Raw genomic sequence first — 14331 nt, forward strand, 5'->3', positions numbered from 1 at the left:
CAGTCGAATTCTTTGGGTAGTCTATATTTTAACTTTTCTCTTTTGTCCTTACTTATTAGCTCTGCTACATTTCAGAAGCACGTTTTCATCCCCATTGTAGTCCCCCCTCCTGTTCCTCTTTTTTCATTTTGCTTCCCCTCTCTTTCTTTCTTCCTCCAGCCTCTCTTCGTTTTCGTTCCACCTGTACCATTTGTTTTCTATTGTTAGTTTCTTGTATCCTGTCCTTACATATTCGTCTTGTTCCATTCTTTCTCTGGCTACCCTTCTTATGTGTTGCTTCCCATCCCTTTCTTTTTTTGTCAGATCATCGTCCATGTATACACCCTTTTCCCATTTGCTTTTCTCCTTCATTATCCTTATTTTTTCCTCCATTGATTTCATCGTTGCCACTATTATTGTGTTCTTGCCCCCCCCCACCCCACCTTTATCATATGTGCTTTTTCTACTTCTGCCCCTATCCTCATTTTTTCGTTTATGAACTCCTTTACTGTCTCTTCATTGCTTCCTTCGTTCCAGTCCACTCCCTTGATTACTATGTTTCTTCTTCTTTCCTCTCTCTCTCTGTCCTGTCCTGATCCTCTCCAATTCTTCTGATTCTACCCAATAATTCTTTCTTTTCCCATTCCCACTCTCCTTTCTCTCTGTCTGTCTCTCTTTCCCTTCTTTCCCTTCTTTCCCTTTCATTTCTCTCTTCAGCTCCTCCACTTGCTTTTCCAATATATATATATTTTATTTCCTCGATCATTGCCTCGAATCCTCTTTCCATTTTCTCTATTTCTTCCACCACTGCCTCCATTACTTTCTCTCTGGCTGGTGTCTCTTTTTCTGTCGAACTGTATTTGTCCAGTGTATTTTTGAAGACTGCGTTACCAGTACTCCTTGGTCTTCCCCTGTTTGTCGCCATCTGCCGTCTCCCTACCTTACTTTGTTTTGCCGCGCTTCTAGCCTCCTAACCTCTTCTTTTCTAGTTTTTCTTATTTGTAGCTTTCTCTCGTTCTTGTCTCCTTTTTCGCTTTTCTTTTGCCTTCTCCTTGTATGCTCACTCTTTATTTTCCCTTCTTCATGCCTCTTTATGCTTCCTGTTCCTTTTTCCCTTCACACTTCACTTTTTCCACAGAGATCTCCGTCCGTGTGTTACCCTCGGCCCGAACCGAACCGAAAGCCCAAGTAAGGATTACTATTTTTGGCAAGCGAGTTTATGTAATTGTCCATTTTGTCGTGATATGCTTTAGAGAATTTTGTGTGCACTTAGTATCGATGTTAGTATAGTTGATATATACATATACATATACATATACATATATATATATATTTATATATATATATATTATATTTATATATATATTTATATTATATATATATATATTATATTATATATATTTATATTATATATATATTATATATATATATTTATATTATATATATATTTATATTATATATATATATATGTATATGTGTATATTAGTTAGTTAGAGGAGGTAGAACAAGAATTTTCGCGTTGATGGATTGGATAAGAATGTGAATATTCGTTGTTTGATATATATTTATTCCTACGTTTGCCTTCTTCTTCTCTTTTAATTTCGCTATAGTAGTTTGTCGTTAGAACCAAAGCTCAGTTCATTTACTACGATGGTTTCTATTGCCACAATTTTCTTGCCCGTCGAGTTTAATAATCGAGGATGATTCCAACGATCCTCTCTGTGTGGGGTTCGTGTGGTTTCGCAAGCCTTGCCCAAAGACGGGCAATATTTTGACAACAGTGGGAGGAGGAATGCGACGATCGATGGGTGTTTTCGATAATCGAAAACACCGTTTGCACAAGCCAACACAGCGAACGATCCTTTGGTTAAATTTTCGAAGGGAAATTGTTCTGCTATTTCTCTCTTACAATCGCATGCAATGATGGCAAGAATATCGGTAAATAGCAATGCCGGTATTGCTCTTAATTTTCGATTGAACCCGACGATGTATTTAATGGTCCTCTCTGTGCGGGACTTGTGTGATTTCGCAAGCCTTGCCCAAAGACGGGCAATGTTTTGCCAACAATGGGAGGAGGAATGCGAAGATCAGTGGGTGTTTGAGTAGCTGAAAACACCGTTCGCACAAGCCGACACAGCGGACAACCCCTTTGTTTAAAGTTTAAACAATGATTCTATCCTCAAAACCGTTCACGAAAATAAAACGAGATCGATGGTAGGAAGTTCTAATTCGATTCTCGAGGGCAACGAAATTATCAGAGAAGAAGGAAATTTTCAAAATTAATTTTCTTACCTTGAGGAGTAGGTGCTGTCTGGCGCCATTACCTCAGCTGCTCCGGTGGTCGTCGATGTTTTTGTTGGGTTTATTACTTGAACTCGAATAATAATATATTTAAATATAATAATTAAAAACTTAATCTATATATATACATATAAATTTTTATAATTTTTAAATTAATAATAATTTATTATAAAAAAATTTTATTAAAAATTAAATATTTTTTTAAATACAAATTAAAATACTATCAAAACAATAAATCCTTTTATTAAATAAATTAATATTAAATATATTAAAATTAACACTAATAATTCAACCCAACATATTATTATTAATTTATCATATCGAATACGAGGTAATACACCACGAATTATAATTAATAAAATTAAATGAAATAAATAAACTAAAATAAAACTAAATGATCATCAATTTAATCCAAAAAACATTATTGTTAATAATAATCTTATAAATATAACATTTAAATATTCAGATAAAAAAAATTAATACAAATAATCTTCTATAATATTCAACATTAAATCCAGAAACTAATTCTGATTCACCTTCAATCAAATCAAATGGAACTCGATTTAAATCAATTAATGCTCTAATTATAAAAATAATATATAAAGGATATATATAAAAATATATATATATATTATATTGAAATTTTATAAATATAAATAAAGAATAATTCTCAATTAAAGTTATTAGTAAAAAAAAAACAAAAATAATAAAATTTCAAATGAAATTATTTGAGAAACTGAACGTAATGAACCTAAAATTGAATAATTACATAAAGACACTCAACCAATTATTATAATTGGATAAACCATTAATCTCAAAATTAATATTAAAAAAATAATTCTATAATCAATAAAAAGAAAAGAATATATTCAAGGATAAATAAATCATAATATTAATGATAAAAAATATAATTATTGGACTATATAAATATAAATTATTAAAATTTAAAAAAAAAAATTCTTTTGATAACAATTTTAAAGCATCTCTAAAAGGTTGAAATAAACCTTTAATTATTAATTTATTTGGACCTTTTCGTAATTGAATATAACCTAATATTTTACGCTCAAATAAAGTTAAAAAAGCCACTCTAATCAAAATTATAAATATCATTAATAAAAAATTAAAAAAAATATTATTATATATTATAATTTTATTATAATTTATTTAAATTCTAAATTTAATGCACTAATTTGCTAATATAATCAAAATTATTAATTAAAGTTAATAATATAATTTAATTAAAAATTATAGTCCTTTCGTACAAATAATTTATTTATTTTTATAGATAGAAACCAATCTGACTCACGTCGATTTGAACTCAAATCATGTAAGATTTTAAAAGTCGAACAGACTTAATTATTAAACTTCTGCATTTAAAATTTATCTTAATTCAACATCGAGGTCGCAATCATCTTTATTAATATGATCTTTAAAAAGATATTACGCTGTTATCCCTAAGGTAATTTATTCTTTTAATTTATAATACAAGATCATTAATTATTCTTTAATTGAAGTTTATATTTAAAATAAAGTTTTATAAATTTACTAATCCTCCCAATTAAATATTTATATTTAAAAAATTTAAAATCTAATATATGTAAATATAAAATTCTATAGGGTCTTATCGTCCCATAAATATATCTTAGCATTTTTACTAAAAATTTAAATTAATTATATATATATGAGACAGTATATATCTCATTAATTCTTTCATTCTAGTTTTTAATTAAAAAACAATTGATTATGCTACCTTTGTACAGTCAATTATACTGCAGCCATTAAATAATTAAATCACTGGGCAGATAGACTTAAAATTAAAATCAATAAGCCATGTTTTTGATAAACAGGTGAATATATTTAATTTGCCTAATTCCTTATATATATATATATTCAAAATTTATTAAAAAATAAAAATTTTAAACATAAAATATTACTAATATAATCATTATACTTAATTTAAATAAATTATAAATTATTTTTTTTAATAAATATATATTATTCAATTTTATATAAATTTCTTAAATTTTTAAAATAAAATTATTAAATTATTAAGTATTTATTAATAAAAATTATTACTAAATCAATATAATTATAATATAAATTTTTAAATAATAATAATAATAATAATTTAATTACATATTTAAATTTATAGATTATCCCATAAATTTTTTATATAAAAATAAAAAAAATTATAAAATAAATTTTTTATATTTTTTATATATAAATTAAATTCATTTTAAAAAAAACTAGATATAAATATAGTCGATTAACATTTAATTTCTAAATATATATTATAATTTTTTATTCAACAAAAACATAATTAAATATTTAACTCTTTTTCTTTCGAGAATAATAAAATTATTAAATTATATTAATTAACCCTGATACAAAAGGTACAAAATTTATTTTACTTATTTAATTCTTTAAAATTTCATTCACATTACTAAATCTATAAATCATTATATTATTTCATGAATTATTACTTTAACAATTATTTATTATACAACTTTACAAAAATATAATTTAATAAATTTTAAACTAAAATATTAAATTTATTATTTAAAAAAAAATTCAATTTAAATAATTTTCATTAAAAATGAAATATTATAAAAACTAATTTTTTATCTAAAAACATTTTCCAATATTTTTACTATGTTACGACTTATTCCACAAATGAAATTGACGGGCAATTTGTACACTTTTCAAAACTATTTTCAAATTAATTAATTTATTAATTTTACTTTTGAATCCTCTTTCAAATTAATATTAAAATATAATTATTAAAAAATTAAATTTATTATAACTCATCGATTCTTAAATATACTACGTTTTGATTTGAATTAAAATTTTTTATTAAATTTTTATTAAAATTAATTTTATATAATAATATACAACAATACATAAACATCTACTTAAGTTTATCTTATCGTGGATTATCAAATTAAACCACAAGTGGCAGATAGCGCGGAGACAATGTATCTATGTGCTGAATCAAAAGTAAAACTTTTTTATTTCTAATTTCTCCAAAATTAAACTTTTACTAATATATTTGTGATGGTAGATTTACTTATTGATATGTATTTAATTATCATTTACTCAGTAAGCAAATATGCTCCAAATTATATCGTGCTTGGTCTTATCTGAATGAGAAAAGTGTGACAAATATGTTGGTAAATGATTTCATTTACTACAATGAATCAAAAATAAAAAGAATTTGATTTATGAGTTGAGGGTCTCAGCTTGTGGGAAGTTTTTAATGTTTGCGTAATGTACGCCTAGTATAGGTGCTCACATAAACGTTGCACTTCATACTACCATTTATTGACTTACAATGTAACCATTCCTTAGACTATGAACTTACAAACTAGTATAGGGAGGCCCGATATTGTATTATGGATCGCTGACATTTTAGGAGGGGGAAGAAAGAGAATAAACGTATGAGATATATAATTACGTATATATGATTACACAATTGCAGGGAACATTTTCTTAATTTAACTGTGTTTGTATAACTGTGTTTGTCAATTCACATCAGAGACCAGGCCACACACCGCGGGCAGGATGGCGCCCAGATGTCTGCACATCCTTGGCGCGTGCCCTCAGTAGTCCTAAGTACCCACCAGGGGTCTTGGAATTTTCATAGTTAAGGTCCTTCAGGCCAAGCGAGTATCTCTTGTCTTAGATTTCCTTTTACGTTTATTGTTTACTACGGGTTAACAGGGAAAGTAGGTTTTCCTCGCGTCTGCTATGTTGCGTTAGCAACTTTCTCACGAGGGCGGCTAAAACCCTTCCTGGTCCACCAACCGTCTTATTATCCAATCGGAGAAAGATGTCTACTACCCTCACTTCCTTAACAAAAATTATCATCAACAAGTCCGATAGTCCCGTGTCCTTAGACACACCCATCCCTAGCTTTCCCCAGACACAGTATCGTCAGTAAAACTTCACTTATTCCGTATCCTTAGAATAGTCAACATATCTTTACCGGTCTCTATCCTCATAACAGTCGCGTACTTAACGTATCAGTGTAACTAGGTTTTACATAAGGTGATTGGAGTGAATTGTGATTTGTGTGTGTTAATTCAGTGTGTATTTCATTGTGATTGCTGAATTCATAATAAAGATTAATGAAAACAAAATTAATAGTTGTGTTACGACTCAGCTATTTTATTTTATCGTCTAACCCTCAAGTTTACGTGACATTTGCATTGTTCTTTTGTGATCTTTGCTTACAATCTTTGGTTCATTTACTAACTGAACATACGGTTTTCTTATTGCTATAATTTAATTTTCTACGGTGGTTAGCCACCAATATTTATCTTTATTGTCTTTGAGTGTCTCACTTAAATCTACGGTTGACAATTTATACATAAGTCTTATATTGCTATCCTTATGGTCTATGTCGCTATCGTACAGTATTTTTTATTATTACGTTTCTGCTGTAGTGATAGAATAATGCTAAGTTATTATTGTTTTGGATTAATTTCACGCTATCTAAACAGGTGAAGGATTCCGGGGGGAAATAACCTGTTTTTTGAACGTGTTTATGGTATAACGGGTTTGACTATAGATTGTGGGCGACGATGAAGTTTATGATTATTTTGTGTATCTTTGACCAGTGGTCTGACTAATTTAAGAATGAAGAATCGATATGGATTAATTTGGGCTCTTCGTATAGCTTGTGATTTGCTATATTTGCTAAATTTCAATTCTGGCAATCTATATATTCCTAAACATGCTGTGATGTATTTTCTTTCAATGATCCTTAATTTTTCCGTGGCGTTGACACTTACATTGAAACAGATTTAACGACCATACATTAGAATGGTTGGTCTAATTAGTGTTTTGTAGCAGTGAAGTTTTATTGATCTGTGCGAATCTTTCGAGTAAGGTAGTCTTATGAGGTATAAGAAGAATTTATCTGCTTTCTATAACTGTGTCTTTATGTTGTCGTTGTGATTTAACCCGAAGTTTAGATGGACTCCGAAGCATCTAACTTTGTTTGCATCGGAAAATTTTCCGTTGATATTTTCTGTTGTATGGAAGAATATTTTCGAATTTATTCTCACGTCGTACTTTGCTTTTGAAGTTTTTGAAATATATGGACTGAACGAGATTGTTTCACATTTATGGGTGTAGATTCTTAGCTTCCGTGTTGGAAAGCGTAATTTTCTACTTTCTTGACTAGGTCTTGCAGCTGGATTTTTATTTGTCACGGTTTATTGTTTCTGATGTAATTAACATATCATTTACGAATGCTATTGCTGATTTATTATTTTGATTGCCGTTCTTGTTCATGCCATACATTTATAATAGGACACTAAACATGGATATTGAACAGGATAGGCTGGTTTACCGTGTCTTACTGTAGATCTCGATGCGTTTGGTCCGTTTGCTTGATCCCTCTGAGAGGTAGAAGTATCTATCATTTTCTTTTTAATTTTTCCTTTATTAAACGTTCTTATTTGTTTCTACAAATACTTACATTTTTGTATCATTTGCTAATTACTATAGCATGGGGATTTCTGTGCTATTACCCATAATAAAAAAAAACAAAATAAAATAAGGAAGGTTTTTAACGTTTTAATTAGAATGTATGGGTGTGTGATTTGTTAATAATTGAGGATGAGTAAGGATAACTATTATCATTATTCTTATCATTATCATTATCATTATCATCACGTTCATCATCATTATTATTATTATTATTATTATCATTATTATCATTATTATCATTATTATCATTATTATTATTATCATTATTATTATCATCATCATCATCATCATCATCATCATCATCATCATCATCATATTATTATTATTATTATTATTATTATTATTATTATTATTATTATTATTATTATCATTATTATTATTATTATTTTCTGTGTCCCTTGGTTCTCCTGTTATTTCTCATTCTTCTATTACGTGTCTCAGGTCTTCTTTCTTTTTACATAGCTTGCATCTTTTTTCTCCCTCTTCTTTCCAGTATTCCCTTGATTTAGTCTCGTTTCCACATCTGAATCTTGCTAATATTTTTCTGTCCTTCCACTTCATCCTCCCTTCTAAGTATTTTGCTAACTCTTCTTTGGCGATTTTTCTATAATGTTTGTCATATTTTGATTCCCTTATCCTTTCCCCCTCTCTTCTTCTTCTCTCTTTCTCCTTTCTTCTATAATTTGGTCTAGTGTCATCTTTTCTTGCTCTTCTCTTACTTCCATCTGTGTCCCTCCATTTCTCATCCTTTCTAGTCCCTTCTTTCTCTTTCTTGCTCTTTTCCGTTATTGGCCATTTCCCCAGTTTCTCTCTCTTTCCTTTATGCACTTCTTTACTAGTTCCTTTTTTGACTCTATGGCTTTCCCTTCATACCTTGCTGCTCTTCCTAATACTTTTTCTTTGATTTCTGTTAGCTTACATTCTTCTATCGATATATAATTCGGTGTTGTCATATCTAAACCTAAGCTCCATTTCACATGTCTTCTTTGTATTCTATCCAGCCTTTCTTCAATGTTCCAGCCTCATACCTATGCTCCAAACAGCGCCACGTTCTCTACCAGCGTTCCAAACATCTTCATTCTCCTCTTGTTGTCCTGTTTGGAAATTTTTTCTTCCACGCTCCATGTTTTCTTCATTGCTATTCTTGCTCTCTTTTTCCTGTCTTCTATGTGTTTCTCATCACTACCGTTTTTTCAGTAGTATGTACCCTAGGTATCTTATCTCGTCCACTTCTTCTAATTCTCGTTCTCCCCATTTCCATTTTCTTTGTCTCCTCTTGTTCTTTCGTTTTTTTCGAAAACTACACTCTTGGCCTTTTTCGTGCTCAGTTCCAATTCGGTTTCCTTTAAAAATATTTCGAATCTCTTTAGCATTTCCTTTAGCTTCTCCTCTCTATCAGCCATCAGCACAATATCGTCTGCATATGTCAATGACCATACCTTTCTTTCTCCTGCCACTATGCCCCCCCCCCCCCGACTTGTCCTTTCCTTAATTCTTCTTCCAGCCCCGCCACGTAGATGTTAAATAGGGCTCAACGGGCATCCTTGTCTGACTCCCCTCACTGTCCAAAATTCTTTTGTGTTGTTATTCTTGATTCTTACCACATTCTTTGTTTCTGCGTATATCTCTTTATTCCTTCTGGTTAAGTTTTCGTTAATCCCCATTTTTCTCATTTTCTCCTCCAATTTCTTTCTGTTTAGCCTGTCGAACGCCGCTTTTAAGTCCGCAAAGCAGGCATGTAGTTTTTCTTTTTCTCTACTCAACTGTTTGTCTATGGTTTATCACAAATACCGCGTCTTTCTTTTCTGAATCCGAATTGGCTCTCTTTCAGTTTGTTTTCAATCTCTGCCTTCAGTCGTTCGTGCAGTATCCCTGTATGCTGTATCCATTAATGTTACTTTTCTGTAACCCTTCCCTGCTCTCTTGTCCCTCTTTTTATATATCGGACATGTTTGCTCCTTTTTTCCAATCTTCTGGTATCCTCACCCCATTCCATATTTTCCTTAACAGAGCCCATAACGCTTCACCCACTTCCTTCGGTGCATACTTCCATACTTCATTTTCTAACCCGCCTTCCCCCATTGCTTTCTTCTCCTTCAAGTTTCTTAGTTTGTATATCACCTCTTCCATCTCTATATATTATCTTCTCTCTCCTCCATTATTTTCTCTTCTGCTCGATGCTCCTCTTTTTTCCTGCCCTCTTTGTGCTCTGTTCCTTCTAAAATTTCCATAAAATGATTTTTCCACTCTTCCTCGCTTATTTCATATAATCTTCATCTATATTCTCTCTTCTTCTTCTGTATTTATTTATGTATTTCCACGCTTCTTGTTCTGTTTTGATCTTCTTGATTTTCACCATTTCTTCTTCTTCGTATCTTTCCTTTCTTTGTTTGCACCTCTATTTGAATGCCTTTTTTCCTCCATAAGAGCTTCTCTACTGTATTTTCCTTTCATAAACTTTGTCACCTTCCTTCTCATCTCTCTTTTACTCTCTTTTCCTCTCTTTCTATTCCTTATCTTTACTTTCTTCTTTTGCATTGCTTCGTTTATCTTCTTGTTGATTTCTGTCCACATTTCCGCTACTGTTCTTCCGTTGCAGGTCCAGTCTTTACATTCGTCCAAGTATTTTTCCACACTTTTGTTTGTCCATTCCCTCTTCTCCTTCTCTTCTTCTTCCTTTTCCTCATTTTTTTGTAATTCCGCCCCCCCCTATTTCTATTTCTAACGGCATGTGGCCTGACTCTGTTCTTTTTCCTATTTTCATGTAAATTATTTCTTCTGTCGCCTCCTGATTGCCAATCACGTAGTCTATTACTGAGTTTCCTCTCTCGCCAATATAGGTCCGCTCCTCTCCTTCTTTATCGCTGCCATTGATTATCTTTAGCAGTGTTCTTCCTTCCACGTTTATTGTCTTGTCTTTTGATCGTCTGTTTTTTTCTTTCCCTACGTCCTCGTTTATCGACCCTCCCTCTTCTCCCGTTCTTGCGTTCCAGTCTCCGCCGATGATCACCACTTCCTCTTCTCTTCCGTCTACTCTTTCCTCTATTTTTTCCATGTCCCTTATGTATCTTGATTATAAACCATCATTATCCTATACGTCTTGTAATTGTATATTATTTTTCTTCCAACTATATTATCACTAATTCCTTTATATCCTATTTCTCTTAGGTTTTTATTTATATCCGTTATTATTCTTCCCTTTGCTCTTCCTTTTTTCCTTACTGTCATTGCTGCCCTGCATTTCCAGTCGAATTCTTTGGGTAGTCTATATTTTAACTTTTCTCTTTTGTCCTTACTTATTAGCTCTGCTACATTTCAGAAGCACGTTTTCATCCCCATTGTAGTCCCCCCTCCTGTTCCTCTTTTTTCATTTTCCTTCCCCTCTCTTTCTTTCTTCCTCCAGCCTCTCTTCGTTTTCGTTCCACCTGTACCATTTGTTTTCTATTGTTAGTTTCTTGTATCCTGTCCTTACATATTCGCCTTGTTCCATTCTTTCTCTGGCTACCCTTCTTATGTGTTGCTTCCCATCCCTTTCTTTTTTTTTGTCAGATCATCGTCCATGTATACACCCTTTTCCCATTTGCTTTTCTCCTTCATTATCCTTATTTTTTCCTCCATTGATTTCATCGTTGCCACTATTATTGTGTTCTTGCCCCCCCCCCCCACCCCACCTTTATCATATGTGCTTTTTCTACTTCTGCCCCTATCCACATTTTTTCGTTTATGAACTCCTTTACTGTCTCTTCATTGCTTCCTTCGTTCCAGTCCACTCCCTTGATTACTATGTTTCTTCTTCTTTCCTCTCTCTCTCTGTCCTGTCCTGATCCTCTCCAATTCTTCTGATTCTACCCAATAATTCTTTCTTTTCCCATTCCCACTCTCCTTTCTCTCTGTCTGTCTCTCTTTCCCTTCTTTCCCTTCTTTCCCTTTCATTTCTCTCTTCAGCTCCTCCACTTGCTTTTCCAATATATATATATTTTATTTCCTCGATCATTGCCTCGAATCCTCTTTCCATTTTCTCTATTTCTTCCACCACTGCCTCCATTACTTTCTCTCTGGCTGGTGTCTCTTTTTCTGTCGAACTGTATTTGTCCAGTGTATTTTTGAAGACTGCGTTACCAGTACTCCTTGGTCTTCCCCTGTTTGTCGCCATCTGCCGTCTCCCTACCTTACTTTGTTTTGCCGCGCTTCTAGCCTCCTAACCTCTTCTTTTCTAGTTTTTCTTATTTGTAGCTTTCTCTCGTTCTTGTCTCCTTTTTCGCTTTTCTTTTGCCTTCTCCTTGTATGCTCACTCTTTATTTTCCCTTCTTCATGCCTCTTTATGCTTCCTGTTCCTTTTTCCCTTCACACTTCACTTTTTCCACAGAGATCTCCGTCCGTGTGTTACCCTCGGCCCGAACCGAACCGAAAGCCCAAGTAAGGATTACTATTTTTGGCAAGCGAGTTTATGTAATTGTCCATTTTGTCGTGATATGCTTTAGAGAATTTTGTGTGCACTTAGTATCGATGTTAGTATAGTTGATATATACATATACATATACATATATATATATATTTATATATATATATATATTATGTTTATATATATATTTATATTATATATATATATTATATTATATATATTTATATTATATATATATTATATATATATATTTATATTATATATATATATATGTATATGTGTATATTAGTTAGTTAGAGGAGGTAGAACAAGAATTTTCGCGTTGATGGATTGGATAAGAATGTGAATATTCGTTGTTTGATATATATTTATTCCTACGTTTGCCTTCTTCTTCTCTTTTAATTTCGCTATAGTAGTTTGTCGTTAGAACCAAAGCTCAGTTCATTTACTACGATGGTTTCTATTGCCACAATTTTCTTGCCCGTCGAGTTTAATAATCGAGGATGATTCCAACGATCCTCTCTGTGTGGGGTTCGTGTGGTTTCGCAAGCCTTGCCCAAAGACGGGCAATATTTTGACAACAGTGGGAGGAGGAATGCGAAGATCGATGGGTGTTTTCGATAATCGAAAACACCGTTTGCACAAGCCAACACAGCGAACGATCCTTTGGTTAAATTTTCGAAGGGAAATTGTTCTGCTATTTCTCTCTTACAATCGCATGCAATGATGGCAAGAATATCGGTAAATAGCAATGCCGGTATTGCTCTTAATTTTCGATTGAACCCGACGATGTATTTAATGGTCCTCTCTGTGCGGGACTTGTGTGATTTCGCAAGCCTTGCCCAAAGACGGGCAATGTTTTGCCAACAATGGGAGGAGGAATGCGAAGATCAGTGGGTGTTTGAGTAGCTGAAAACACCGTTCGCACAAGCCGACACAGCGGACAACCCCTTTGTTTAAAGTTTAAACAATGATTCTATCCTCAAAACCGTTCACGAAAATAAAACGAGATCGATGGTAGGAAGTTCTAATTCGATTCTCGAGGACAACGAAATTATCAGAGAAGAAGGAAATTTTCAAAATTAATTTTCTTACCTTGAGGAGTAGGTGCTGTCTGGCGCCATTACCTCAGCTGCTCCGGTGGTCGTCGATGTTTTTGTTGGGTTTATTACTTGAACTCGAATATAGTTTACTATCAACTTTTACTTTATTTATCTATTTCGATACAGACTGAACAATTTACTAACTGGATTAATATCGCAATTACAATGCCCGTTTCTGTCTAAGCGATGAAATGAGGACTTCAAAGATAAAATTTTCTTTTTATTTAGTCGCGGCTCTCTTTTCTTGACCGAAAAATTAAAGACCCCGAAACGCAAAATACTATACAAAATTTTTAAACGCAATGATGAGCGCAATAACGAACGTAGTAACAATGAACACAAAGAGTGAACAAAATAATAATGAACCGTAATAACAATGATCACTAAGAATGAATACAAAAATAATGAGCACAATATGGTACGTAAATTATAATGAGCACAAAGAATGATTAAAATAATAATGAGCGCTGCGCTATGTTGCTACGCTTATTTATAATGCCATCCCCCACGGAGTGGTGGTCCACTGGGGCTTCACTTCCGTGGGAATCGGGATGTTGCAGTTTGGGTTTCCTGAAATCGTACGTGGGACTGTCTTCTCATATCTATGATTCTTACCTCTGAATGAAAATCGACGCATCATAATAGTGTGATGCTGGTAGTGAACATCTTAAGAGAATCTTAATTAGCCTAGGCCCTGTTTTTAATATTTGATTTCATTCGACTGCATGTGGCCTTCTTTCATCTACTGGCCGTCGGTTTTTCGTAATCGCCACGAAAACACGTGTTGCCGTACGGGTATATGTGTCGCTATCGAGTTTTACTGCCTCGGCTCCCATTGTTGGCATAACATACGGTCAGCGTTACAGTTACGTAATTATTTCATTCTAACCACTTCTAGTTAATTATGATTGCGACAATAGATCATGGGAGTTGTGGTGTCTTCACAAGAGATACCCTGCTTTCTCCCATGGGTTATTTACATTTTCCATTTCTGCTGCTATATTTTTATTGATTGTAGTATAATTTGACATTAGTTGATGTACGGTACAA

General features: G+C 32.5%; 1 protein-coding gene across 1 annotated transcript; it reads right to left on the reverse strand.

The window, feature by feature from the left end:
* Positions 1-10479: 10479 nt before the first annotated feature.
* On the reverse strand, positions 10480-10945 carry LOC117215986 (the record flags this gene model as incomplete). The annotated part of the gene is made up of 1 exon (XM_033462541.1): positions 10480-10945. A coding segment is annotated over exon 1 (352 nt), but the record flags the coding sequence as incomplete, so codon positions are not given.
* Between the last annotated feature and the right edge of the window lie 3386 nt (positions 10946-14331).

The sequence above is a fragment of the Bombus bifarius genome, unplaced genomic scaffold (assembly GCF_011952205.1).
Source record: "Bombus bifarius isolate JDL3187 unplaced genomic scaffold, Bbif_JDL3187 scf7180000009989_frag, whole genome shotgun sequence".
Taxonomy (NCBI): domain Eukaryota; kingdom Metazoa; phylum Arthropoda; class Insecta; order Hymenoptera; family Apidae; genus Bombus; species Bombus bifarius.